Source organism: Camelus ferus, chromosome 1, assembly GCF_009834535.1.
Source record: "Camelus ferus isolate YT-003-E chromosome 1, BCGSAC_Cfer_1.0, whole genome shotgun sequence".
Lineage (NCBI taxonomy): Eukaryota > Metazoa > Chordata > Mammalia > Artiodactyla > Camelidae > Camelus > Camelus ferus.
The window spans coordinates 2,667,404-2,695,256 of NC_045696.1; the positions used below are offsets into that span (position 1 = coordinate 2,667,404).

At 58.0% G+C, this 27,853-nt stretch overlaps 1 protein-coding gene across 1 annotated transcript; it reads right to left on the reverse strand.

The window, feature by feature from the left end:
* Positions 1-4,728: 4,728 nt before the first annotated feature.
* On the reverse strand, positions 4,729-8,022 carry CRYAA (crystallin alpha A). Its single transcript, XM_006175234.2, has 3 exons — positions 7,733-8,022; positions 6,373-6,495; positions 4,729-5,503 (listed from the first exon to the last, which is right to left on the reverse strand). Exons 1-3 carry the CDS (start codon positions 7,919-7,921, stop codon positions 5,294-5,296), a joined length of 522 nt encoding a protein of 173 aa, XP_006175296.1. The 5' UTR covers positions 7,922-8,022; the 3' UTR covers positions 4,729-5,293.
* Positions 8,023-27,853: the final 19,831 nt, after the last annotated feature.

Here is a 27,853-nt window from a genome sequence, read left to right on the forward strand (position 1 = left end):
GGCAGGGGCTGTGGCAGTCAGCGGCGCGGTGCTTGTTGTGGTGGAATCGTGGCCTCCAAAAAGACGTCTCAGTGCTAAGCCCACAGCATGCAGGCCTGATCTTATTTGGGAAAGGGTCTTTGGAGATGTAGTGAAGGTCAGGATCAAGATGATATCATTCTGGATCCCCGGGAAGAACTTAAATCCAGCGGCTGGTGTCCTTCCAAGAAAAGCAGAGACACAGGCCCAGGGAGGAGGCCGTGGGGCCGGGCGGCAGAGATGGGAGGGAGGGGGCCGCAAGCCAGGGATGCTGGCGGCACCAGAAGCTGGAAGAGGCGGGAAGGGCCCTCCCCTCCAGCCCCCAGAGGGGGCGACAGCCTGCCCACACCTTGATTTCACACTTCTGGTCTCCATATACATTTCTGTTGATTGAAGCTGCCCAGTTTGTGGCCGTCTGCGGCCCCAGGAAACCAGCACAGCCCTGCAGGACCTGGGCTGCCCGTCAGAGGAAACGGGCTTTACAGCGGCTGCCGGAACGGGCAGCGAGGAGAGGGAGGGTGGGCTCAGGAGGGGACAGCTGGGGTTCACACCCCAGAACCCCCTCGGAGGCCCCGGATCCTCAGAGCAATCATTTAACTTGGTTTTTCCAGCAAACAAGCAGAAGCGTCAGCAGCCCCTTGGTAGGTACCCCCGAGTGAGCCCGGGTGAGGCCTCAGCAGAGACCTGCACACAAAACCCCAAACATCTCTGTTACCCGCCATTGGGAGGAAACTGGCCCCGGCCTCTCCAGGAACCGCCCCCTTCCTCACCTCTGACAGCTGCTGGGGCCAGCGTGGGGCTTCCAGGTTCCTGCAGACATGTGGATGGAATGTGGGCGTCCCACCTCCCACCTCGGTCCCCCAGGTCTGAATGGTCTCCTTTGATGGGGCCCCGTGCACCCCCCATGCTTAGCAGTCTGCAGACCTTCCCTTAAATGCAGTGAGGCTCCACCTGAAGAGGCTTTGGAAGCTGCATTTTTGAGTCAGGCCTTTTTTTTCCAATTGATTTCTGGCTCCAGGGGAGGCGAGGATTGGGGTGGGGGGGTGAAGGAAAGTGCTTGCGGGCATCAGGAGGCTGACAGTTCCCGGGAAGAAGGCGCCGCCTGGCCTGCTCCTCACACTCTGTCCCTGTGACCTTGAGATGCCCTTGAGCAGGGGCCCCACCCTCCCAGTGTCCAGCAACAGAAGGTAACCAGGTGCTTCAGCAACACACACAATGTCAGGTCTCCCTAAAACACCTCGATGTGAGAGTGTCTGCTGGTCACGCGGGGAGGTTTCCCTCAAGGTGGAGAAGCAGGCAAGAAATGTTTTTGTATGAGTGTGTCTTCAAGTTCAAGTTCAAGTACAAATCTGACACAGAGGGAAGCCAACAGGAGGCAGGAAGCAGAGTCTAGAGCCTGCTTGGGGCTGTCGCAGGCGTGTGTGTGCAGGCGTGTGTGTACGGGCGTGTGTGTGCAGGCGTGTGTGTGCAGGCATGTGTGTCGCAGGCGTGTGTGTGCAGGCATGTGTGCGCACGTACATGCATATCTTCTAATTGGTTCTGTTTTCGTGACAGCAGCCAGCCTCCCCTGCCCCTGTAAACTCAATCCTAGGCCCAGAATCTTGGAGGAAACCACACACCAGCAGAGCCCCCAGCCCGGCCACACCAGCCGCCAAGGAGCTGGCCCTGATGGGGGCCACGGGGGAGCTGCCGCCTTCCCCAGGCCACCCCTCGCTTGGCCCCAGCCTGAGCGGGAATTCCCTTTCTGCACCCCCACTCCCGTCCTGCTGGCCGCAGTGGGGTGTTGGGTGGCAGGTGCCTGCCCTGCAGAGAGAAGGCTGCCGGCCCCAGGGAGGAGGTGGGGCCTTGACCGGCAGCTCCCAGGCCCTGTTGCTGCCGCCCCCTTTCAAAGTGCGGTCTGACACGTGTGCCTAAGCCTCTGGGTCTCAGCCTGCTGGCGGGCGGCTAGCCCAGCATCTGGCTGGTGGAACCTCTGACCCCTGACCTGGCCACCTGTGTCAGGCTCTGGGGCAGCTGCCAGGGCCGGCCCCTCCTGGGACACGGCGGGGCCGGAGGCTGCCCTGGGAGCCTTCCCAGCAGAGGCCACGGGAGCGGGGAGGCCAGCGGCGGGGGAGGGCCGACACACCACGTCATTCTACGCGGGAGGAAATTCCACCAGAGCCGCGGGGACCCCCAGCGCAGGGCTGGCCTGCCAGGCAGTGGTTTCCTCTTTTTCAAATGCTTTTACAAACAAGCAAATGAAACAAAAACTGCTTATTATAAAGAAATACCACTGGCTCCCCGTGGGAGATTTTATGTCTGCTTCAGTGTCCTCTGCTGGATGTCGGCGCCCCCGGTCAGGACGGGGTCTCCCAGGGCTCTGCATGGCCGGGCAGGCCCACTCGAGCGAGGCCCTCTGAGGATGTGTGTTGGGCCGTTCCCGCGGTCTGGACCCGTGAAGGTGACCTTTGAGACAGGCTCGGCTCCTCCTTCCGGCGAGGTCTTGGCGGCCAAAGTGAGGCCTCTGCTGCCACCTGGTGGTGACTCTTGGAATCGCAGTGACTAGTCCACCATCCTCGCGAACTGGTGAGGACGGGAATCCAATGTTCAGAGAGCTTGATAAATCTGCCTGTGGTCACACAGCAAGTGGGCTGCAGAACAGGGCCAGCCTGGCTTGCTCACTGCCTCCTGACAGGTTGAGGGTGGTGCTGTATGATAATGGCCACAAGGCAGTGGCTGCCAGTCCTGCTTCTGAGGTCGGACAGACAGGGTGGGGCCCGGCCAGGCCCTCGCCCATGGGGAGTATCAGGTAGGTGACTCCGCCTGGAAGCCTGGATTTCCTCCCTGTCAGTGGAACCCATTACAGGCTGCTGGGCTGCGCGGGAGCTGCCAGCTGCCAGTGTGGTTGGCACAGCGCTTGGCACACAGTAGGTGCTCAGTTAATGCTTTTCCTGCAGCTGCTGCTGCTAATGATCTTGCTGCTCAGGGCAAAAATGAGATCCCAGGAGGGGACATGCCCATTCCTGATCCAGAACCACGTAACCACATTCCAGTCTCATGTTTGGTGGGATGAGGTCCCCCCACCCCCCGGAGATCTCGAATAAGACTTGAGACAGAAGAGGTGGTTTCAGACGAGGCCAGGCAAGACGGGGTCTCCCAGCGCACGTGCCATCAGGGAAAGTCCTCTCAGCTCCCTGCCTGGGCTGAGCCCCAGCACTCCCTGCAAACCACCAAGGAGCTCAATCCAGGACTCCCTGGGCCTCCCACTTGGCTGCACACCCCTCGCCAGAGGGCCAAAGGCTGCGTCTTCAGGCCTGTGTTAGCCCGCTCCAGCTGCGTAACACCTACCACAGGTGGGAGCCTTAAACAATAGAAGTTCATTTCCTCACAGTCTGAGAGCAAGTTGTTGCAGGCTTGGTTCCCCTGAGGCCTCCCTCCTGGGCCTGCAGATGGCCGCCTCCTCCCCATGTCCTCACGCAGTCATCCCCCTGGGTGTGTCTGTACTGGTCTCATTTTCTTATAAACACGCCCTCCTACGGGATCAGGGCCCACCCTGATGACCTCGTTTACCTTAACCACCTCTTTTACCTTAACCATCTCCAAAGCAGTTTCATTCCGAGGTGCCAGGGGTGAGGACCTCAGCAGGTGGGTTTGGGGATCACAGCTCAGCCCTTTACCAGGCCGAGGCAAGAACTGCAGTGAATGCAAGACCAGCGGTGTCTAACAACGGCCCAGCTCTGGCTGCAGCCAGGCCGGCAGGCCCCCAGCCCACCAAGCCGTGCGACGACGGGCCAGGCTGTGCAAAACCAAAGCCATCTTCTGACAACAGCTGGGGAGGCCGGGGGGGCAGAGGGCCTCAGAGACTCCAAACTTCAAAAGCACCCACTGCAGCCCCCAAGTGCCATGGCCACTTTTGCTGCCCACACGGGGCACCCTCTTCTCCACTGGATGTTGGTTAAGACAGGACAGCCGCAGGGGCTTCCTGTTGGAAGGAGCTGGGCGGAGGGAGGGTGGGGGGAGGAGTCTGGAGAAGTTCCCACAGGGTGAGGACCCTTCTGTCGATAGGGACCAGAGTGCCCGAGAGCTACAAGGGCATGTGTGTGTGTGTCTGTATGTGTGTGTGTGTGTGTGCGCGCGCGCGCGTAGGTTTGCACGAATGCCCTGCTTTCCACTTAAAACCCACACGGCAGCAACTGTCCTGCTGCGTGCTGGGCAGGGATCACCGTCTGAGATTCTCCCCCGGGTCCTCCCCTGCTGGTGGCCAGCTTCTCCAGGGAGGAGGCGTGAGGGCACCACCCCATCAGGGTCCCCAAGGCCCCTGGCCTCCACTCCCCAGGAAAGCGCCTCTACACGGCCTGACACACCAGCCGTGCCCGTCCAGCTGTGGCGTCTGCTTGCTTTCTGCTCCCGGAGGCCACATCTGGCCACTCACCTGGCCCTCCCCGTGGTCACCGGTCACCATGCAGCCGGCAGGGTCCCTGGCTGAGCCCCCGCCGCCTCCCTGTTGGAGGCTGCTGGCCTTCACGCTAGTCTCCCCCCATCTCGGGGGTCTGGGCAGACAGTGAGAAGGCCACCCCCTCTGGGTGGGCCACTCAGCCCTGGTCACCAGAAGCCCCTGAGGGCCCCTCAACCCGCCCCTCACACCCCAGCAACGCTTTGCACGGCGCCTTCCCCCCTGCTCTCCAAACTCCCCACACAGACAGCACGGCCACCACACAGCAAGTTGCTTGTCACCTGCTCTTTATTGACTGCCACGAGCTGCATTCTCATGGGTGACCAGACGCCCCAGGAGCAGCACTACATACAGGGAGGTTGAAGGGAAGGTGGTCTGAGAGATGGAGGCTGCAGGGAGCCCAGGCGCACGGGGGCCCACGCCATACGGACCTCACAGCACCCGGCCCGGCCGCGATGAGGGCGCCCGCCACCGAGGGCCAAGACGCGCCCGGCTGGCCCGGGAGACCAGAGGTCATCCAGAGACTGCTCAGCCAGGGTGCTCCCCGACCTCCCGGCTGGCGTAGACAGGCCTGCCTCGGGAGGGCGGCGTGTCATCTACGAAGCGGGGATGGAGGTCACTTCCACCAGCCGGCCGGGGTTGGGGTCCGGGTCACTCTGAGGTCTCAGCACCGCAGGCCAAGGCCCCAAGCCCCCCCGACTACTCTCTCAAACCTGCATTCCCTGGGAGAAGAGGAGAAGGAGACGAAAAAGAGGAAAGCAGGGGAGACCAACGCCCCTGCCTAGGCCCAGGTGGACGGGCCGCGGGGGCCGCAGTGGGTGGCAGCCGAGGCTGAGGCCGCGCTCAGGACGAGGGTGCAGAGCTGGGCTTCTCCTCCCGCGACACCGGGATGGCCCGCTCGCTGTGGCCGGCGTCCACACCGGACGGGATCTTGGGGCCAGAGAAGGTCAGCATGCCGTCCGCCGACAGGGAGCAGGAGAGCGCGGACTGGTCCACGTTGGAAGGCAGGCGGTAGCGGCGGTGGAACTCGCGGGAGATATAGCCATGGTCATCCTGGGTGGGGCGGGAAGGGGGTCACAGAGGCCACCGCCAGGGGCGGAGGAGGCCCTCCAGGATGGCCCGAGGGTCAAACCCACAACACTGTCATAGGCAGGGGTGCGGCTGGCCTGGATCCGGGGCCTTGGGACCTCGGGACCTCCCTGCCTCCTGCAGGAGGTCTGGGCACCCACAAGGTTGGCGCTTCAGACTAATTTCACTCCAAGATCCCATGAACGGTCCCGTCCCTGGCCCTGCCCTGGGGTCCAGCTTTCCTTTTGCCTGTGGCCCCACTGACCAGCGAGGATCAAGTCCCTGCTGTCCATCCAACCAGGTCAGAAAGCCATGCCTGGGCCCAACGGCATTCCCTCCTCCTGACAGGTCTGGACCCAGCTCGGTCCCCAGGCCCCACTCCCACCTCTCCAGGGGGAAAGACTGAGGCCCCAGGAAAGTGTCTGGGCGTCTAGAGGGGCCCAGTAGCAGACAGGGGTGGGGTCTCTCCCACACCACCAGCTTCTCTCACCACTGGACCAAGCCCTGGTCCCTGAGCGCTGTCCTGGCTGTGCCCCGCCCCCTGGAGAGAGCAGGGCCCCAGTTCTTGGGCTCTGACAGGCCCAGCAGCACGGTCCTCTCACGTGAGGCTGGGGTGAAGCCCTGCAGGGCGCGTCCCCTGGGCGCCAGCGTCTGCTGGGGTCTTTCTTACTCTCTCCAGTCACTCGGGGGATTTGGACAGAGCCAGGGATGCTGAGCCGTACTTGGGTGGGGGTCCCTGCAGTCCCCCACTGGCTGACGGCCCGCTGCCCAGGCTGCGGAGGGCTGGGGCCGGCTTGCAGGTCACCAGGAGGCGGACTTGCCCAGGGAGGGGGCGCAGCCGAGCTCCAGCTCACCTGCCTCTCGTTGTGCTTGCCGTGGATCTCCACGAAGTCCTCCAGCACCTTCACCGTCAGGTCCTCGGGAGAGAAGTGCTTCACGTCCAGGAAGATGACAAACTTGTCCCGGTCGGATCGGACCTGAAACCAGGCACTCGTATGGGTCTCCGCCGCACCGCAGCTCAGGGAGGGAGACTGCCGTGGCCCCTGCAGGGCTGGCTGGAGTGGCCGGAGTGCAGCAGCCGGGGCTCGGTCCCCAGTTCGGGACAGAGACTGCAGGTCAGGTCTCTGAGCGCTCCCTCCACGTGCCCGGGGGACGGAGGGCCTGGGACTCAGGACGGGGTGGACACTAGGCTGACACCCAGCACCTGCCTGGTGAGGGGCCGGCTGGCTGACTGGTTGCGGGTTGAGGGGCTGGTTGGTCGTGTTAGGTGGCTGGTTATGAGCTGAGTGGCAGGTTATGATTACAGAGCTGGTTATGAGTTGGTCGGCTGGTCATGGGTTGGTTGGCTAGCTGGTGGGACTGCGCACTTGGAAGAAGGTCGCGGCCCTGGCTTCCACTCGCCTGTCCCTAAACAGCCTGGGCCCATCTTTGCAATAGGACGTGGTGAGCCTGCGTGCCCGCATGGGCTGCCCAGCTCCTCAGACACAAAGTGCCTCATCCCCTCTCCTCTCACCCTCACACGGGACAGGCGCTTCGGCTCCATTGGCCCCTGGAGTGACCACCGCTGTACCAGCTCTGGGCAGGCCCCTGTTTTTGCAGTCGTGGGACCTGGCACCTCCAGAATGCTGGACCCTGGGGGAGTCAGGGGCTCAGGGGTAGGGAAGGCCATGGGCCTCCTTGCGTCCCCTCGGGGCCTGGTCTCCGGCGCCGGGCAGACCTGGCGGGAGCCCGCCCTGCAGCTCTGCGGCTCTGCGGCTCTGCGGCGGGACCTCAGGCGGCACAGCCCACCCCCAGGCTTCCTGCTGGGGGGGAAAGCACGGCCCCTGAGCACAAAGCTCTGTCCACCATCAAGCTGGCTTTGGCGGGGCTGTTCTGGGGGCTCCCAGCATGCGATGGGGGCCTTAACCAACCACATAAAGGTCATGAGCTGATGGGAGGAAAGACTGTGGTCGGGCTCAGGCGGGTCCTCTGCCGGCCCCCCTCTCAGAGGCAGGGGAGGATCTGCTGGGGGACAGCCCGCCCGGCCTCTGTGCGTCCGGGCGGGAGGAGGTCAGGGGAGGTAGGGAAGTGGCCCTGAGGATGTCACCATCCAGGAAACAAGGCGGGAGCAGGTGGAGCCCACGGCTGCCCCGGGCTGGGCCTCAGAGATCCCTGCTTCCCCTCCGCACGGCCCAGGCCTGCGGGGGCAGCGCCGCAGAAGGCAGCAGCCCTTACCTCAGAGATGCCGGAGTCCAGCACGGTGCGGAAGAGGGACTGGCGGTAGTAGGGGCTGATGGTGGACGACAGGAAGGGCAGCAGGTCATACTCAAACAGGCCCTCCCCGAAGAACTGGTCGAACAGCCGGCTGGGGTAGAAGGGGCCCAGGGCACGCTTGAACCAGGGGTGCTGGATGGCGATGTCCATGTCGGCCGTCGGCACTGCAGGGGCTGGGGCTGCTGGGGCGTCCGGCAGGGGCCTCTGGGCAGTGTGGTGGGGAACAGGGAGGCAGGCCCTCCTTATGTACGCCTGGGACAGAAAGGAAGGATTAGGGGATCTGTCTGGAAAGCGTGAGCTCACGAGGGAGGCTGCCCAGTCAGCAGGAACGGGGGCTGGGCTGCACGCCCGCCGCTCCCAGCCCCAGGCCTGCTGCTCTCACCAGCCGGGAGCTGGACACCCAGTGTCCCCAGGGAGCTCCTTTCGGCATGGCTCTGCAACCCCCACCCACCTGGGGGTCAGTGGGGACTCCTCTCCCCCATCCTGGGGGAAGGTGTGTGCCTCAGGGATCATACCAGCCGTCTGCGCACGTGGTCCCCTGTGATCCCATGGCCTCCCCACCAGCGAGGCCTCGGGCCCCCGTTTCATAGACAGGAAACTGAGGCACAGGGGTTGGACGAGTGGTCCCCAAATCCCAGAGCTACAATGTGAGAGTACATTGTGTTTTCAAACAGAATTACCTCTGTCACTTCTTCCTGATCCCCAAAATCATGCGTTCTGGGAAGAATCTCCAGAAGGACAGAAAATGCAGAGAAGAAATGAAAAGGTGCCCGTGCTTCTGGCACCAGGGAGCCCTGTTGCGGGATCTGTGCGTGTCCAGCTGGGGAGGTGGGTGTGGATTTACAAACACGCAGACCCCATATCCTGGGCTTTCTTCTGGACACTGTCCCTGCGAACCTGGGGTCGGACAGAGGCACGGCCAGTAAAGAAGGCGCCCAACCCTGCTGGCCTGGTGACCGGTCTGCTCCTGTCTCCGTGGTCAGGTCGCTCCCAGGTTTAAGGCTTTCGTATTTTTTCAGGAGCCTGGCCTCTGAGGAGACGTATACTGACTTACCACCACTCAGCACCCAGCCCCGCCCACGGCGCAGGGGGCCCCGCTCCCGCAGCCCTCCTGAGACGCTCCTCAGTCACTCTGCACCCCACCACCGGGCCCTAGCGCAGCTTCTGTCCAGCGTCCATCTCATGTCTGTGGACGAAGTGCATCCTCAGAGCACTCAGGGCCTTTGCAATTTACCTTCCACCCCTGGACTTAACAGGGCAGGAAAGAGCGCTTACCCGCTATGCAAGCGGGACTGTGCCTGGCACATCCAAGGTGGACTTGGCGTCAAAAGCGGGAATTTCAGAGCATCCCTCACACAGCCCCTCCCCAACTGGCGATGCCCAGAATCAAACCCTTCCTCCCTGCCTCTCCAAGCACCTGCGACGTGCATGACACCAGCCAGTGATAAAGGGCCCAGAAAAATCTGCAAACACCAACCTTTGCCCTGCAAGTCTACAGTCTTGGGGGGCAATGCCCCAGGGGGTCAGGCAACAAGGGGCAATTAGGGTACAGGTCATCAACACTGTAGGGGGTGGAGGGCACCCCTCTGGCCCCAGGCCACACTGATGGTGACCTCGTGGTTCCTTGCAGCCACTCTATGTGGCATGCAGGTCCCATCTCCCCACTTCATAGACCCGGAGAGTGGGGCTTACAAGGTTTAACCCTGTGCCAGGTCACTCAGTGTGGAGGAAGGGGAGGGGGCTTCAGAGCAGGCTCCCCACCCAGGCTGAGAGTCAACATGAGAGGTGTGGCAGGGGTGTGGGCAGGGCGGTGGGCGGCCCTACACAGTGCAGGCTGCCTGCTCCGGGCATGGGGAGGTGGGGGAAGGGGCACAAGCATCCGACTGTCTGTACCCTCCATGGGGGGGTCCAGCAGGGCCAGGCGCGTGGTCAGGGCTGGGCGGAGCCACATGGAGGCCTGAGACAGAAGGAAAAGCAGGCGTTGCAGATCCCGTCTCTATTTAAAATTTGATATTTTGCTCGTCACTGGTTTTTTGCATGCATTTTGATTTGTTTAAACATCAAGTTAAGATATGATTTATCCTTGGGGGGCGGGTATAGCTCAGTGCTAGAGTGCATGCTTAGCATGCACAAGGTCCTGGGTTCAATCCCCAGGACCTCCGTTACAATAAGTAGATAAATAAATAAAATTTTTTAAAAAGATGATTTATCCTCATGATTGCATTTGGCCCCACTGGTATTTGGCACCTTGTCACCCTGCACCTGGCCCTCCGTGTGGTCATTCAGACAGGCTGGGGCTGCAGGCAGGGGCTGGGCACAACCTCGGCCTATGGGCTACCCAGCTCGGGGTGGCCGGGGGTCTGCCACGGTCCGTCAGACACAGGAGTGTCCAGACACTCATCTGCAGCCCCTGCCCATGTGTGGAGGCCTCGGCGGGCTGTGGTGGCACCTGCCACAGCGGGGCCGGAGGGCACCTCGGGGTGAGCCAGCACTGAGCCTGCAGCCCCAACGGCGCAGAGCCTGCGCCCAGCGAGCGGGGTGGCCGCAGAGCCCTCAGGTGCCTTTCAGACCCAAGAGCGTGGTGTGGTATCGGTTTCCTGTGGCGGCTGTAGCAGAAGACCACAAACTCGGTGGCTTAAAACCACACAAATGTGTTACCTCGCGGTTTGGAGGTCAGAGTCCAAAGTGGGTCTCACTGGGCTCAGATCAAAGTGTCAGCAGGGCTGGTCCCTCCTGGAGGCTCTGGGGGAAAATACGTGACTTGCTTGTTCCAGTTTCCCGAGGCCGCACATCTCTTTACCCCAGTGCGTGTGTGCTCTCCAGGTAAGCAGTTTTCTTCCTCATCTTTCTGTACGCATTTACTAAGTGGAAACCACCCCAGAACTTCCCGTTACATGGCCGGCCCGACGCCAGCAGACTCCCGTCTGTGAGCGTGTTCTGAGCTGGTTGCCAAGGCCGGGGACAGCTCTCCCTCCAGCCTCTGTGATGCGACGTCTTTCTGTGCTTAGACACGGGGTTTCAGATCAGTGACGGCAGCCCGCGTGGAGACAGAGCCGGCGTCACTTCAGCTCTGCCATTCTGCGTGACTTCTTGGCGCTTTTACAGCACGTTTAAAATGTGAACCTGTGAGACGGAGCCCAGACAACGAGGTGAGATGCTTCAGTGCAGACGGCTGTTCTCGGTGGAATATTTCACTGATTTTGAATAATACCTTTAAGATGGAAATATAGTCTTTTTATTGTTCATTGTTTTAAAGAACCAATCAAGAAAATCATGATTATTCATGATCATTCCCTGATTACACAGAAAAATCCTCTTTTCTTTAATGGAATTACTGAGGGTTGAGCCCAGGACCTCGAGCAGGCTAGGCAGGCGCTCTGCCCCTGGGCTCTACCCTCCCCCGCCAGAAACCATTTTGTCCCGTGGGGCAGGGAGAGTCCCAGAGTGACCTGCTCTGGGCGTCAAACACACCAGGCACACCGCTGGCCTCGGGTTCCTCCGGGCCACCTGCTGCCAGCCCGTGGGAGTCTGACAGGCCTGCGAGAGTGAAGGGGGCCCCCCGCAGCCTGGGGCAGACCTGAAGCCCACCCCCCACACACCCCCCTCAGGAGCTCTGGGAAACGATGCGCGAGGCAAGCCCACATCAGGAAGCCTCAAGGGCCAGGCTCCCCGTCCCCGTGCCTCCTGGCAGCAGGGCCGTCTGGTCAACCAGCCTGGGGCAGCGGCTCTGGCCCCCATCCTCACTGTTCAGGCTTGCGCTCTGAGGACTGCGCGGCCCCACAGAGGCCCCGGGTGCCCACAGCCCCTCTCTGTGTCCTGTTTATTATTCCCACGCACAGAAGCAGGCTGTTGACGAGGAGACGCTTTTCCAAGAAGGTCTTGTGAACTAAGATTTTAGAAGGACTGATAAGACTGTAGATTTTCTTTCTATTTTAAATAACATTTTATTATAAAAACGACACATTGTCATTGTTCAGAATTTGAGCAAATCCAATAAATCTAAAGTGGGGAAACTCCCTTTATCCTACCAAACCCTGAGTGTTCACAACAGGCTGTGTCAGAGGAGCTGGTGAGGCTCCCCCACTGGCTTGTTGGGCTATTTATTAGGGTCCTGGAGCCAACCAGAAAGGTGTGCAGAGGGAGGACGATGCCACAGAACTCCAGCAACGTGCTCCTGAGATGTGGGCTGGGAGGACGGGTCCTGGGGCGAGGCCAGTGGTCCTCTTTGGGATGGAGGCGCCCCCTCAGATCTGTGCAGTGAGCCCCACTGTCCTCATGCTGAGCCATGAGCCAGAGCATCCTGGGCCCTGACCCTGCTTTGTGCACATCCCTGGTGACTGGGACCGGCTGTGCTGGGATGCTTCCATCCCTCCAGCCTGTCATGGAGACCCCAACAGAGGTCTTCCCACTTGGTCCAGCCATGGTCCCTGTAAGGCTACAGAGATGACCCCAAGACCACCCCCAGGACAGGTGAGGGAGCAGAGGAAGTGCGCAGGGGTGTGACCCTGACGTCTGGGCCAGGTCTGTGCAGAGCAATGGCAGGGACAGCCCTGGAGCTCCCACTCAGAGAGGGAGGACCAGGCCCACGGTGGGCTGGGGACCAGGGAGGACAGGAACAGGAGGCCATCTGACCTCAGGCTCCTGAGTGAGGAGGACGGTGCCTCTGCGCCGTGCTTTCCTCCCCAAGGACTGTGACCACGGCCAGCCTGGGCCCGTGTGTCAGAAGCTCCTCACTGGCCATCTCTTGGCCCCCAGCTCCCTAATCCCTGGCTTCCCGGAGGGTTGCCATTCCTCCGTCTGTGCCTGGAGACTCTGGAGAGTGTGACTGGCCCCTCCCTACGGGCCAGGGCAGCCTTGGCCTTAGAGGCGGGGAAGCTGGTGGGTACGGACGGGCAGGGGACCAGGAGGTGACCTGGAGATGCCTGCCCAGATCTCAGGGACGCAGTGGAGCCGGCTTCACCCGAGGCCCTCTGTGTGCAGCCAGCCCCACGTGGATGTTTGTCCTCGCACACCCTGAAGGAGCCACTGCTGTCACCACTGCTCTTGGGGGAACAAGGCCCACGGACACAGTGACCACGTGGCTCTCCTGAGTCTGCCCAGAGTGGCCGGGGTCCAGCACACTTCATCCATCCCAGGGTGTCCGGCAGGCTTGACCCACGTGGCAGGTTGAAGAGAAGAAATACAAACTTTCCAAAAATCAAAGAAAAAAGAATATATTTCTCTTAAAGCCAAGAAAAGGAATGGAATCCAGAGACAATTCTGTTGAGGCCTGACGCCATCTGCAGATCCAAGGGAATCCAGCACCCACATGGGATCTGCATCCTGGGGGACCTGCCGTCACAGTGAGCCAGCCTGAGGCTCCTGGGGTGGGGGAGTCCAGCAAGGGGGCCCAGGCGGGCAGACCTGGTGAAGGGGCGCTGATGGGGAGGGTCTGAGGATGGAAAGGGCAGGGCTGAAGGAACCAGCGGGATGGGTGTGGGGAGTGTGGGCACCAGGGCAGACCCCTGGCTGTGTGTGGACATTTGTGTCCGTGTCTGTATGGGGGTGCTGCGTGTGTGTGTGTACGTGGGTGTGCGTGTGAGCTGTGTGTGCATGTCTGTGTGGTGTGTGTGCTTCTGTGTGAGTCTGTGCAGTGTGAGTGTCCATGTGTGTGGTGTGTGTGCTTCTGTGTGTCTGGGGGAGCATGAGCCACAGTCCCTGAAATCATCTCTCTCCAACATCCAAACAAGTCGGGCTGTCAGGAATTTGGGGTCAGACCCTTGCAAAGCCCTGTGTTGGCAGGAAATGCGGCCTGGAGGGCGACCCTGGGGAGACCGGCTGTCCCCTCTCCATTGTTTCCGTGGCCGGCTAAGCCCGCTCTCAGCAGTTTGCATTCCGCTGCACACCAGCTAAATGCCAGCCCTGCTCACACAAAGGCTGGGATTTGCTTTACGCCCAGGATTCCCACGCGCCAGCAGTCTGCAGGCGCAATCACAAAGCCCTGGCACCCAGATTTTCCACTCCAGGGCCCCACGGGGCTCACCCACAAATCTGCCCCTATGAGCGGACAGGCATCGTTATGGTCAGCACGAGCGAGCCTTGGCTGTGCCCTCGGCAGTGCTGACTCCTCAGCAGGTGTGTGGGCTGCACGTACAGCCCCCTGCCGACCCCACACGGTCGATGGGGGGGGAGGGCACGGAGCACGGAGCACGGACCTGAGCACGGAGACCCAGCAGGGACCCCCAGACACTGCCTGCAGGGGACACGAGTTAAGGTGGAGACTTAGAGACAGTTCTGCCCCAGACACACCAGGTTGTGTCTGCCCGCGGTGGGACACGCGCTCCTCCTCACCCCCACTGCGTATTTTCAATCATTTCTGTCTTGAGAGTAAAGTACTATTTGATTTGGGTTTATCTTTGTTACTGAATTTTTCATACATCTGAAAAATTAAAGAACATGGTACAGTGAACCCCACATACTCACCAGCCAGACCCCACAACTGTGAGGATTTTGCCCCCATTCGCTTGCTCTTTTTTCCTTTCCTGAAATCTTTTAAAGCAAAGCCCAGACTTCATGTCAGCTCACCCCCTTCACACGTCAGTCCTCTTAAAAATAGGAACATTTCGGGCGGAGGGTGGAGCCCAGGGGTAGGGTGCGTGCCTGGCATGCATGAGGTGCTGGGCTCAGTCCCCAGTGCCTCCATTAAAATAAATAAATAAACCTAATTACCCCCCAAAATGAACAAGCAAAAAAAATTTAATGAACGTTTCCTCGTATAAGCACAAATTCCATTTCACATTTGACAGCAATAATTTCCTGGTGTCACCCAAAAGCTAGTCCCTCACCAGACATCCCTGATTGTCTCAGACATGGTCCTTTTACAGCTTTGTTCCAACCAAGACCCAAACCAAATCCACTCCCTGCTTTATTGAATGAGTAAAGGAATGCATGAACGAGATGGGTCTGGCACTAGGACCAAGTCCCAGGTGCAATGAGAGCACACAAGGGGAGGGGTAATCCCGCCCCAGCAATCAGGGTGGGCCTCCCAGAGGAGGCAGCAGAAGCCCCAGGTGGCCCCCGTGACCCACCAATGGAAGAGTCCCCAAGATCACTCCCTTCCTCAAAGTGAACGGAACCACCTGGGGCAGGCGGGGGTGGGCGACGGCACCAGGAGAGAAGGAACATGTGAGATCCCGCGTGCATTACCAAAGGTCGCTCATCGGGCCATCGGCGCAGCCCGGACAGCCCTCTCCTTTGGGTCTACCTGCATTCCAGGGCTGGCGAAGTCAGAGGTAACCACGTTTTTATTAAGCACCCACTTTGTGCCATCCTGATCAAATGCAACTACGGAAAAGCCAGTTCTTGCCTTCAGAGAGCTTACAGTCCCCTGGGAGAGACAGACACACAGACAAACTCACTACGGGTCACAGGCAAACAGACCCAACAAGGAAAAGGAAGAGGGTGGCGAGTCCAAAACCTGCCAGGCAGGCGCTGACGCTGCAGTCTTGAGGCAGAAGTTTTTCTTCCCCAGAAAAACCTCAATTTTTCCCCTTTAAGGCCTTTCAGCTGATGGAATGAGACTCATCCAGATCCTCTAGAATGAACTGTTTTAAGCAAAGGCAGCTGGTGGTAGGGGTTAACCGTGCCTACAAAATACCTTTCCAGCAACACCTAGATGAGTGTTTGACTGAATCCCTGGGACGAGAAGCTGGCCAAGCTGACGCACAAAACTGACCATCACGTGGTGGTGATGGTCACACAGCAAAGTGAATGTATTTACTGCCACAGACCTATTCGCTTTAAAACTTCTAAAAATCAATAGATTTTATAGTATGTGTATTTTTCCATCTTGACCATCCCGGGCTCTGATCAGGGTGTAGTCTGGAGACCCCCAGGAGGGGCGACGAACTCCCCCAGGAGCCCAGAAGACGCCCCGCCGGAGCCGGCTGTGGCCAGCAGAGGTTCCGAGCAGCAAACCCCCTTTGGCGGCAGTGGCTGAGCTGTTTCTAGGCGGAACCTCGGCTCCTGTGCACACAGTGACGTGTGCAGCGTCCCTCCCTCTCTGCCCCAGGCATGTCCCTGCCTCTCCCTCACAAGTGGAGTGACAGCCCCCAGTTGGCTGCAGAAATTGAAAGAACCACAGTGAGGTCATTGCTGTGTCTCCATCCCAGCTGTTACTTATTGGCTGCTGTGTTTGGAAGAAGAATGCCCTCTCGGAGACGTCCAGTCCTCCTCCCCAGAACCTGTAACTACGCTACTTTGTATGACAAAAGGGACTCTGTGATTAAATGAAGGGTCCTGAGCCAGGGAGAGTGGCCTGGATTATCCAGGTGGATCCAATGTCATCACAGGGAAAGAGGGGAGGCTGGAGGGTCGCAGAAGATGTGACGAGGAAACAGAGCAGAGGGATGCAGGGGGTGAGTGAGGGAGTGTGGGTGGCCCTGAGAAGCAGGGAAATGTGAGGATTCTGCCCCGAGCCTTCAGCCTTCACGAGGGATGCAAGCCTGTCAGCTCCTTAATTTCAGCCCCGGGGGGGCCCATTCTGGTCAATGGGCCTCTCTGTCTTGTCGCAAAAGACAACACATTTGTGTTATCTTTAAGCCACTACATTTGTGGTCATTCGTCACAGCAGCCACAGGACACAGACGTCACTGCACACGACGCGCACTCCAGCTCCGTCTGCAAAGACCTGCAGAGCGTGACAGCCACACCCAAGCTCGCTGTAAGAAGACAGCTTTGAGGCAACTGGGGAAATTCGGACACAGGCTGTTGCGTGTCATTAAGAACTGATTGCTAATTTTTTTATTATTTTTGCGGAAGTACTTAGGTTTGTTTATTTTTATTTGTTTGTCTTTCAACAGAGGTGCTGGGGATTGAACCCTGGACCTCGTGCATGCTAGGCACGTGCTCTACCGCTGAGCCCCACCCTCCCCTTCTCCCCAGTTGCCAAGTCTTGATAGGTCTGACAGTGGTACCGTGGTACTGTAAGAAGTCTTCTGTCCTTAGAGGAGTAACCTGGAGCCGGGAGGGAGGGGTGGCTTGATGCCTGGACTCGGCTTAAATATGTGACAGGGCAGGAGGAGTAAGAAAATGAGGGTGTTTAGACACTTGGAGACGACTGACTGCGTGTGACGCCCCAGGGGCTGCATGGACTGCTTGCCTTTGTGGGAGTGACTTCCAGGCTCTCGGGGTAGGGACGCACCACACAGAGCCCTGGCACCCACTCCTGGACCAGCAGACCCCGGCCGGCCTCGCTCTGAGAACTGATGGAGACCCCCCATCCACCCGCGTACACGAAGGTACCCGGGCATCACCCGGGAGCCGCACGCAGATGCCTCCAGTCGGGCTGGTTGCGGACCACGTCCCAGCAACCGGCTTTGCCCGCGTTCCCAGCGAGCACTTCTCCGGGTCAAATTCCCAGAAGCGGAATTGCTGTACCGAATAATCAAGTGTCAGCCGAGATGACCACACTCCCTCTGAACTGTCCCAGCAAATTCATGAAATCATGCAAAATAAGCGAGTATAATGTTTATATCCTCCTCCTCCTCTTGGGGAAAGTGTGCAGGTGAACTTCTCAAAGTCTAACTAGAAACACTGGAAGCCCCCGGCCCCTCTGAGCTCCTTCAGACACCCCGAAACCTAGGAGCGCTGGACACCTGGGGTAGGAAGGTGGCCCCGCGCTGTGCTGGCAGGAGGAGGAAGTGAGAGACCCCGCTGACCCCCACTGACAGCCAGGAAGGACCTGGCCCCGCTCCCTCCACCGCCCTCACCCAGCAAGCATCCCACCAAGAGTCCTGGAGCCACCAGGGGGGCCCTGCCACCAGTCATGGTCAACAGACAACAGGAGACGATGTGTGCCCGGCCACGGTGAACTGAAGGGCAGGGCCACTGGACAGGTATTTTGTTTAGACAATAAAGAAACACACCGTCATCAGTGTAAAAGAATCACACATAAGCAGCCGTGGGGCCCTGTGGTCCGTGGGGCCCTGTGTCCGTGGGGCCCTGTGGTCCGTGGGGCCCTGTGTCCGTGGGGCCCTGTGTCCGTGGGGCCTGGCTCGAAGTGCCCGGGAGAGGCAGCGGCTGAAGAGCAGGCTGGGCTGAGGCTTGGGCGGAACCACCAGGAATCCCCGAGTCCCCAGAAGTGGTCTCCATCTTCATCACTTGTTCTCCACCCAAAACCCAAACAAGTCCTGTGTAGCCTTTCTTTAGGAAACACCGTACTTCCCGCCCCACCCCTCGACTCAAGTCCTAAATAACCATCCGTGCAGCAGCGGAACCGGAGAACTGGACTGAGCCTTCTCCCTGCCCAAAAGCGGCAGAGCTGCGCCCCCTGGTGTCCATCCCCCACAGCACACAGGGGGTTCCCGCTTCCAGGGCAGAGCAGCTGTTCTGTCAAAGGTGCAGCTCCAACTACAGCAAAAGTCTGAATTCTGCCAAGTCTGTCCATGACTGTAGCCTGGTAAATACACCCACAACCCTCACACCATCACCTGCAAGATCTGGCACGTCTTCAACCAGCTTCCAACAGCTGCCAAACAGAAAGAGTTCAAAGACACGGGTTTACAGACGCCGCAAATCCACCTGCGGCAGAGCACCCCACAGCGCAGCCGCACAGGTCTGGAGCAGCCTGCGCACGGGCTCACCTGGTGCAGCTGTCTGTGATGCCAAAAGCAGGCGCTGGCTAAAGGCGCACCGGGGCAGGCGCACCAAACCCCACTGCGTGGGATTTTCTGCAACTGTCGAAACAATGAAAATGTGTGCACCCAAGCTCATAGCAGCACACTCACAAAGCGAACAGGTGGAAACAACCCAAATGTCCGTCGACGGATGAGTGGATAAACAAAATGTGGTCCACCCGTTACAGTGGAATATTTCTTAGCCTCAAAACGGAAGGACGTTCTGACACCTGCTACAACGTGGATGGGCCTTGAGGACATCAAGCTCAGTGACATAAGCCAGTCACAAAAGGACAAATACTGCTTGATCCACTGATATGAGGTCCCTAGAGGATTCAGATTCATGGAGATAGAATGAGGGACTGAGGGGAGGGGAACGGGGAGTGAGCGTTTAATGGAGACAGAGTTGCATTGTGGATAATGGAATATTCTGCAGCTGGATGGTCACACAATAATGTGAATGTGCCTAAAGCTGTAACCCAGTAGGAACTCTGGGGCCAGAACAAACCTCCCCCTTGTCCTCCACCTGCCTCTTGTCTGTAGAAAAAGCATAGCCTCCAAGACCTTCCCTGAGTTCCCGCAGGACCAGGAGGCCTTAGGCAGTGGAGCCAGGGTTCAGCCTGGTCTGGGGGCTCGGGGTGTCCAGAGACAAGGTCCCAAGCTGTTGTCCACCCTGGTTCCCCGCACAGACGCCCATCAGCCTGCCTGGGTGAGACACTCAGGCCAAAAACCTCTTCCTTTCATACCCTTGCCCTCCACATCCAAGCCATCAGCCAGGCCTGGCCGCCCACCTCCCAAGCTCTCCCTGGCCCGTCTGCTCCACCTCCACGCCCCCACCCTGGTCCCCCTCCCAGGATCAGCTCCCTAACCAGTCTTCCCTGGCTGCCTTACCCCTCAACATGCCAAGCTCTGCTTAAAAAAAAAATAAAGCTTTATTAAGGTGTAATTCATATACCATAAAGTTTACTCTTGTAAAGGCACAGTTATGTGGTTTTTAGAGGTCCCTGCCTCTCACTGTGGCTAGAAGAGGGCTCCTAGACCCAGGGGTCTGGGCTTACTCCAGGAAGGTGGAGCTGGGGGAATTCAGGGCCACCAGCAGCCCTGGGGAACCCGTGCCGTCCTGCAGCGTCGTGGCCAGATCCGGGCCAGGAGCTCTGGACCTGCATCCTTAGCGTAGGGTCTCCTTGGAGCCATGGCTGCCCGGCCCTGCCCGTCGGCCTCTGAGTTGGCAACTCCAGGGTCTGAACTAGCGGGAACTCTTCAAGCCCACGTTGTTGCCGAAGCTCTCCGGATGGGTTGTTTTCTGCTTTTACCAGGGACGTCCAGCTCAGGTCATGGGGTCACTACTTGGTCACATGGTTTTAGAGACTCAGACACCCCTGCTCAGTTCCCAAGGGCGGCTGGAGAAGTGACGTGATTCTCACCCCAAAGCAGACAGAAGACGCCCATTTCACAACGACTCCACCCACATGGACTCCATCCAGCCCGACAAGGGAAGCCCCTGCAGCCCCCACGGGATGTCCACAGACGGGCTGCAGGCAGGTGAACCCGGGACTTCAGGTCATAAATCCTCGGGCCTCTTTTTGCCTTAGGAGGGTTTTTGTTTGTTTGTTTTGTTTCGTTTCAGTTGAAGTGTAGACAGAAATGCCAGGGGAGCCCAAAGGGGTTGAGGACCATCCCTCGAGGCCCCAGGCCCCCAGCCAGGCCTCCTCCCAACACCTCTCGGCTGATGAGGGGCCCGCTGGCCCGAGTCTCCTGGTAGAGATCTGAGGGTGGCAGCACTGGCTGGTGACAGGTTTTAGGCTGTCAAAGGAGGTCCCTCAAGGACCCTGTCCGCTGGTCTAGTCACAACATGCTGGGTTGATTTTTATCTCCTGCCTGAAACTGGCGAGGAGGGGAGACTCCCCCTCCAGCCCTCCTGGGTTCCGGTGGCTGGACTAAGAGTAAAACCGACACAAGGCAGGTTAATGGGGGAGAGAGACCCACTCGAACCCCTGCATGTGGAGGCCCCACAGAAGAAGTGGCCAAAGCAGCAGCTCTCGCTCTTCTTAGGCACAGAAGAAACAGTAAGACGGGAGGCATTGCCAGGCCGAGAATCAGGTTTGGAGCCCAGTGAGTGAAGACGCTAAACAGGCTGTGCTCAGGGCGGCCAATGAAAGATGCCAGGAGGCTTTTGGTTTTTTACAGTTTTCTGAATGTGTGAAACGTCTGTCTCCAAAGCCGAAGCTGCAGTCAGATCTGTTCAGAGAAGTCCTTTGTTTAACTCTTATTTTTTATTGAAGTGTGGCTGATTTACAATCTTAGTTTCAGGGGCACAGCAAAGCAATTCAGTTATACAGATACATGTATTTTTTCTTCAATTTCTTCTCCATGGCAGCTCATTACAAGAAACTGAATATTGTTCCCTGTGCTAAACGGTAGGCCCTTGCTGTTCATCTGTTTTCTCTGCAGTCGTGTGTATCTGAAGGCGGTGGTTCATCTGGGCTTCTCGGCCTGGAGTCCCCATCTCTGGCGACAGGGTGTCCTTCTGCATGAAGAGGCAGGGGGGGCACCTTTCACATGGGAGGTTCGTTTCCTGCTTTCAGGGAGACAGAGAGGAGAGTCAGAGGATCTTGTGTTGGCTGTTTCTGAAATAACTTTAATTCAAGATAATCAATATGGCATTGAGCATATTTTGGGGTGGGCTTCCCTGGGCCCCCCCAAAACAGAACCGCTGGAGTCTGTGAATAAGAGCTCTCTCCCTGGGGCCCCAGAAGGAACACAGTGTCCTTGTGAGCCCCCAGGACAGCTAGCTCAAAGTTGCAAAACCCGCCTCCTTGGGAAAAGTCTTGCCTCGAGTTCTCCATGTCTCCTTACCCCCAGTCACAGCCCCAGGCTGGCCCAGCTACTCCCACCGCCAAGCCCAGGAGACCTGGCTCCTCGTCATCCTTCAGCCAGGACACTGGAGGGGGGGAAGGCCAGTGGAAACCAAGGCCGCTGTGTGACCGCCACTTCTCAGGAGGGGACAGTGGTCTAAGGGCCTCAGGGAGGCCTTTGGGCTGCATTTGCTGTTGGCAGTCATATTTCCATAGAAAGAATTAGGCCAACCATGAAAACACAGGCCCCAGTTGTTCTAAAACAGAAAGCAGCCCTGGCTCAGAGCGAAAACAGAGCTCTAAAGATGCTTCAGGCTGGGCCAGCAAAGCCCCGCCAGGAGACAGGAGCCACAGGGTCACGTGACCGGGAAGGTTTGTTACGAAGAGCTGTAAACAGGGCCTCGGAGTAACAGGGAAGTGGCAGTAACAGTGACAGAACACTAAAGAATACAGGAAGGGCGGATGCAGGGAACAGCCCTCAGACTGACGGGGACACCCCCGACACCGCAGACCTGGCTGGATCAGCCCGGCCTGCCCCCAGTGTGGCCCCAGCGTGGCCGGCTACGTGGGGCAGGCACGGGGCTGACCGCGTGGGGAAGCCGCGCAGGGCCTCACCGGTGGGACTGCTGGAGGTCTGCCCTCGGGGGTGCCAGGAGGTGCCTCGGGACTCTGCAAAGCCACCCAAGGGAGTGTGGGAGAAGCTGCTCGCGGGAGGTGCCCTGCCAGGTCACTCTAGGGCGGGGGCTGTGGGAGGACTGGCCACTGTGCGCTGCGGGGCCTACACACTGGAACCAGGACGAGAAACCCTCCCGCCACCATGTCCCACCGGTGCCTGTACAGACGGGGCTCAACACCACTCGGCCGCGAAGCAGAACCATTCACAAAGCCCAGAGCAGCGAAGAAGGGAGGCCTTGATGGTGGGAGTAGCAGACTGAGAGCCATCACGAGCCCACGCCCCCAGGCCCGTCCGCCTGGTCGGCCGTTGCACAGACACCCACCGTGCGTGCCCTCCACAGCCCCAGGCCAGGGACCATCTACAAAGGTGACTGAGGCCCACGCGAGGGTGCCAGACCTAGTTCACAGAAGTGCAGGACAAAGTTCAGGTAAATGACAGTCAATCCCATGCGACGATTGGGACATACTTACACTAAAAATTTATTCTTCCTTTATCTGAAATGCAGATTTAACTGGGACGCCTGTGCTTCATCTGACACCCGGGCCCCAGCACTGCCCAGGGACAAAGTGTCTGATGGGCACAGGAAGTGCTGTCAAGGCATTTCCCCCCGCATCTTCTGAGCATAAGAGCATCGGTCAGGTACAGGGACTGGCTGAGCGGGCTTACTCCCTGCCCTCCTCCCCTCTTCTCCCCGGGGCTGGCCCAGCCATTGCTCCTGCCCTCAGAGTGTCCCTCTCAACGCGCAGTGACCCCTCCTCACCACTTCTCAATCGCTCACAAGCATTTCCTGGGATCCTCTGGCTGAGCGCCAGGTCTGAGTCATCCAGGGCCAGCTGTGCTTTGGAATTCAAAGCATTCAGAGCTAAGAAAAACAAACATACAAGTGAATAAAAGCACATACTATATATTGTTTAACCTCCGTAGGGGCCTGTGGTGGGACCCCAACCTCAAGCACACCAGCACTTCTGCAGCCAAGTCCACCCCACTCAGGGGGCACACACCCCACGCAGTGTTGCAGCCTGCTCCCGGCTGATCTATGCAGTACTAAAGCGGTCCCCGAGATGCTGAGGTCACCACAGGCGGCACGTTTCCTAGTCCTTCTTATTCCCAAGGGAAATGTTACAAAGCTTCAGACATACACAAGTTCAAGCAAAGCTTAATGCCTGGACGTGTCAGTGCCGTGAGTCGTCCCCACACCTGGCTGCAGGGGCTCTGGGGGGAGGCCCAGCGTTGTCGTGTGGCTCCGGTCACCAGGCTGGAGGTGGGCGCTGGAGGATGGTTGTCCCGCGCCACGATGCAGCACCCCAGAGACGGTGCTTCCTGGCACGTCTCCCAGGTCACCAGCTCAGAACTAAGCTGTCTCTTTAGCTGGGTGAGTGCCTGCTGGCTGATCAACGTTGAAGCCAGCAACTGGCAGGTCATACATTATGACCAGGTAGTCCACAGGGGCTCCCCCAGTTTTCACGGGGGCTCCCCCATCATCCCCACTCCTCCTCCTCTGTGTTCGGTCCATTACCGGGATTCCTCTGTCCCTCAAGGAAGTAATGAGACCAGCCCCCTTTCGCTGCTCAGCATCTCCTCCATGTCCTTTTCACCTTACACTTTCGGTTGATGAACTTCTAGGGTAAATGAAGTCTGTCCAGAAATAGACTCACAGACATAGAAAAACAAACTGCAGTTACCAGGCAGGAAGGGGGTTGGGACAGATTAGCAGTTTGGATTAACAGGTACACACTGCTTCACATAAAGCAGATAAACAACAAGGACCTACTACTGTACAGCACAGGGAACTAAATTCAATTTCTTTTCTGTAGTGGAAAATGATCTAATATATATATATATATATATATATATATATATATATATATATATATATAAAAACTGAATCACTTTGCTGTACACTTGAAATTAACACTGCAAATCAACTACACTTCCATAAAACATAAGAATTAAAAATATATATATATAATGAAGTTTGCTATCACCTTCCTCCCTCCTGCGGGCGGGTCTCCTCTCCAGCCCATTTTGAGCGCCGTGTCCTGCGCACGCCTGCCCACGCCTGTGTTAGGGAGCCCCCCCGCCCCCACTGCCCAAGCACCAGTGATTGGGGAAACCGCCGTCTCTCGGGCGAGCTTATTCCAGAAGCCCTGGACCTAAGTCAGCAGCAGGAAGCATCCTCCCACGCACCCCCCCCCCCAAGCTCCACCTCAGAAAGGCGTTCGTTTTCACTCTTCACGGGGTGTAAACTCCTCTCACAAGTCAGGGCAAAGTAAATGTCAGAAACATCCCTTTCAGAAGACACTCGGGAAGGAGCCGTACGGTGCTGCCGTGCAGAAATAACGAAACGTTAGTTGTCCCTGGGCCCAGCTTACCTGCAGTGAATTCACGCTGCTGACTGAAAGGGACTATCCAATCAGGCAGAAACCAGTCCTTGAGTATCCAGTGCGTGCTCGTTTGCACAAGGGGACGCAGGGACGCATTCACCACGCGCACCTGTGGCAGCTTCACCCCGACTCAGCCTGTGCTTTGTGACCTGAAACCACCCCCATCTGCACCCTCCTCAACCACCCTAATGCCTTTGTGGAAATGCGGCACAGGACCCCCCCTGCCTCCTCAGCTCTGAAGACTGGTGCAGACTAGGCTTTTACACCGGTACCATCTTGGCAAATCCATCAGGATGCTTTTCCATTGTTTCCCAAAGGGAAGGTTTTCCACCACAGACATTTAGATTGTTCTCCATCACAATCCTTCCCGCATTTCCACAACCAACCTTCTGAATATTCGTGCTCACCTTTAAAGATCAGCAGTTCCTGCAGTAACCGAGCTGTTCCATGAGCGGCAAGTCGCTGCCTGGCATCCGCTGGTGTCCTCACTGCGAACGTCACGTCCACTCCGGTCAGCATCTCCTTCCCCGCCCACCTCCCACCTGCAGTGGTTTCCACGTCTCAGTGGGTCTTGGACATCACCAATACTGCAAAACTTCAACTGCCTTTCCTTTGATTCCCAAAGTCATACATCATGGGGGTCCCAACATCCCTGGCTTCCTGATACTGGCAGGGTCAGTACTTCTGTGTCTCCCCCGTAGCAAGCAGTGGGGTGTGTAACTCTTTTTTATGCATGAATAATGCAACTGAGCCCGAAGTCACAAAAGGAGAAATAAATTTTAAAATTTAGAACACACATCAGCAACCCACAGAGGTGCCTGCACCCCTGGGAGCATGGGACTGCAGCAGTCAGGTCAGGTCAGATTTTGCAGCAAATTGAATCTTACCACCAAAGTTACAGGGGGAAAAAAGGCTATTTTTAAAGCTTTTTGCATTTTGGTTGCAGCTAAGGGGCTGTGGGTCTGTTCTGCCACGGAATCAAGGAAAAGATAGAAGCGGGGAGCGGAAAGGGCTCACAGTTCAGCAAGAGGGAACCGTCAGCAAACAGAACACAGCTCAGCAGTGCCAGCGGCTCCTGCTCACTGATGTCGGGGAGGAAGACCTTCCCCTCTCCCTGTCTAGGGTCATCCAGCTGCTCTAAGAATTAAATTGACACATGTCAGGTTAACAGGAGAACACCAGACAGAAGTCGAGTAACGTGTACACATGGGAGAAACCCAGGAAGTATCTCACCAAAACAGCTGCAGCTCTCACCTTAAATGCCATCTCAGCAGAAGACAAAAGACGGTGTTTGGGTGGATGGCGTGGGACTTCAAAGGCAAGGAAGGCAACGAGCACAAGGATGGAAAAGCACGTGTTGGGTGAACAAATGCTCGTGGGCTGTGCAGAGACACTGAGACAGAGGGACTCCGATCTCTAGGTCTCCCCGCCACACCCACCCGTTCTTTGCAGATATCTCTGGTCGTGGCTTTGTTCCGGGAGCAGGCCCTTTCTTCATTTATTTAGGCAGCTAACGGGGAGGTAAAAAGAAAGACTTCCTGAGTCCTGTTTCTCAAAAATAATCAGCCTAAATTAATCCTCCTGCCAAAGAGACACATTCTGGGGTGGCAAATTTTGCTCAGCTACAGTGAGCACCTGCAAGGTGCCAAATTCAATACTACTCACCAAGGTAGGTGTTACCGCTCCCGTTCATAAATGGAAACCCTGGGTCCAAAGAAGTTTAAAACCAAGCAGCCACCTACTCCCCTCCCTGTCAATCATTTGTTAAATTCTAACCTCCAATACAATGGTATTTGGAGAGGGAACCTCTAAAACATGATCAGGTCCTGTGGGCACAGCCCTCATTTATGGAATTAATGTCCTTATAAAAGAGATCCCAGAGAGCTCTCCCTTCCCCTGTGTGAGGGCTGTTGGGTCCCAGGAGAGGCCATCTCAAAATGTGCCTTCATGGCATATTGATTATTTTGAATTAAAGTTACTTAAGAAACAGGCAATGCAAGAGGGACACTCTGACCCTTCTTTCTGCCCCCCTGAGAGCTGGAAGTAAATTTCCCATGTGAAAGGAGCCCCCTCTGCATCTGGAGGAAGGACACCTTTATCACCAAAGGTGGGGAATCGGGCAAGAAGCTTACACAAACAAATCTCGTTACTTCTCTAACTGGGCACCCAAAACCTAAGTTTCTTAGTCCTGTCAAGTCCTCACAAATTTACCGCTTCTTTGTCTAAAAAGTATAAAAGCTGCTGCTTTGGCCACTTCTTCTGTGGGACCTCCATGCGCATGAATTCAAATGAGCTTTTTTCTCCTGTTAACCTTTCTCATGTCAGTTTTACTATTAGGCCAGCCACCAGAATCCAAGAGCGGTGGAGGGGAAACGGCCCCCTCGCCAACAGGACAAATAGGACCATAGCTCCCGCTGTGACACCCATGACCTAAACAGCAGTTCAGCAACTACGTGCAAAGCCCAGGCTCTTCAGAGCTGCTCTGAGGTCTGCGCGAGCATCTGATTATCTCTGCCTCTTCACATGTGACCCATCCTCAAATCTGTTCCATACCAAATTTTCACACACTAGAGACCACCAGGATAACTCATTTTTGTGTAGCCCTTCTCCCAGGAATAAAACTCGTGTTGCATCCCCCAGACTTCAGAGTTGGGTGGGCAAATATACCAGGTGTGAGTTTGCCCCAAATAGAAAAAGATGCCTGCAGGCGGCCACTTGTTGAAGAACTGCTAGGAAAAGTGAGACTGGAAACATCCCATGTGCCCATCAACAGGTGATTCGTTGAACGAGCGATTCATCACCATACAGTGGCGCTCGGGGCAGTCAGGACGATGACCACGTATTCCTAGGGAGCCACCTCCAGGATGGATGGTGACACAAAAGAGGGCAAGGTGGGAAAAACAGTGCTAGAAAGGATGGGCCTCCAAAAAATAGAATAAACGAGGAAAGATGAAAATGGGGAGCTCCGTGGGAAGGACCCGGCGTCCCCGTGGGTCTGACCTCGTGCTCCGCTCCTGCACCTGCCCCTCTCCCCGCGTCGTTCCCTGCGATCCAGCTTTTCCGCGGTCTTCAGGATTTACGTACTGGGACCTACTGCGCGTCCCCAGACCGGTCCCAAGCCCGAGACCCCGCGGCCCCCGGCCCCTGCGCGCTGCGCGCCCACCGCGCGCACCGCTCATGTTTGTGGGTCAGGCGGCTCGGCCAGAAGACGTGCCGCTGGCCCCCTGGACGATCGGGGCCCCTCCGCACCCCGCCGGGCTCTCCCGGGACCCGGGGCGCCCCGACTCCGTTCCCTGCCCACGGCGCCGCTGGAGATGGGGTCTTCCCGGGGGAAGGGCTCGGAGGGCGGTGGGGGTCCCACAGGGGAAGTGCGGGGAGGGCGCGCCCAGGGCTCAGCCCCCGAGACTGCGTGGAGAAGCCCCTCGCCCGCGGCCTCCTCCTCCCCGACCGCCGTTTGCGCGCTCGGCTTCTCAGGGCACTGGGGGCGCCGGCGGGAATCGGGGGCCTCAGCC

Coding starts and splice junctions, on each gene's coding strand:
- CRYAA (XM_006175234.2), bottom strand. CDS start 7,921: ATGGACATCGCCATCCAGCACCCCTGGTTCAAGCGTGCCCTGGGCCCC. Junction 6,496..7,732: donor TGGACTCCGGCATCTCTGAG/GTAAGGGCTGCT, acceptor GCCTGGTTTCAG/GTCCGATCCGACCGGGACAA. Junction 5,504..6,372: donor GCAAGCACAACGAGAGGCAG/GTGAGCTGGAGC, acceptor CGCCCCACCCAG/GATGACCATGGCTATATCTC.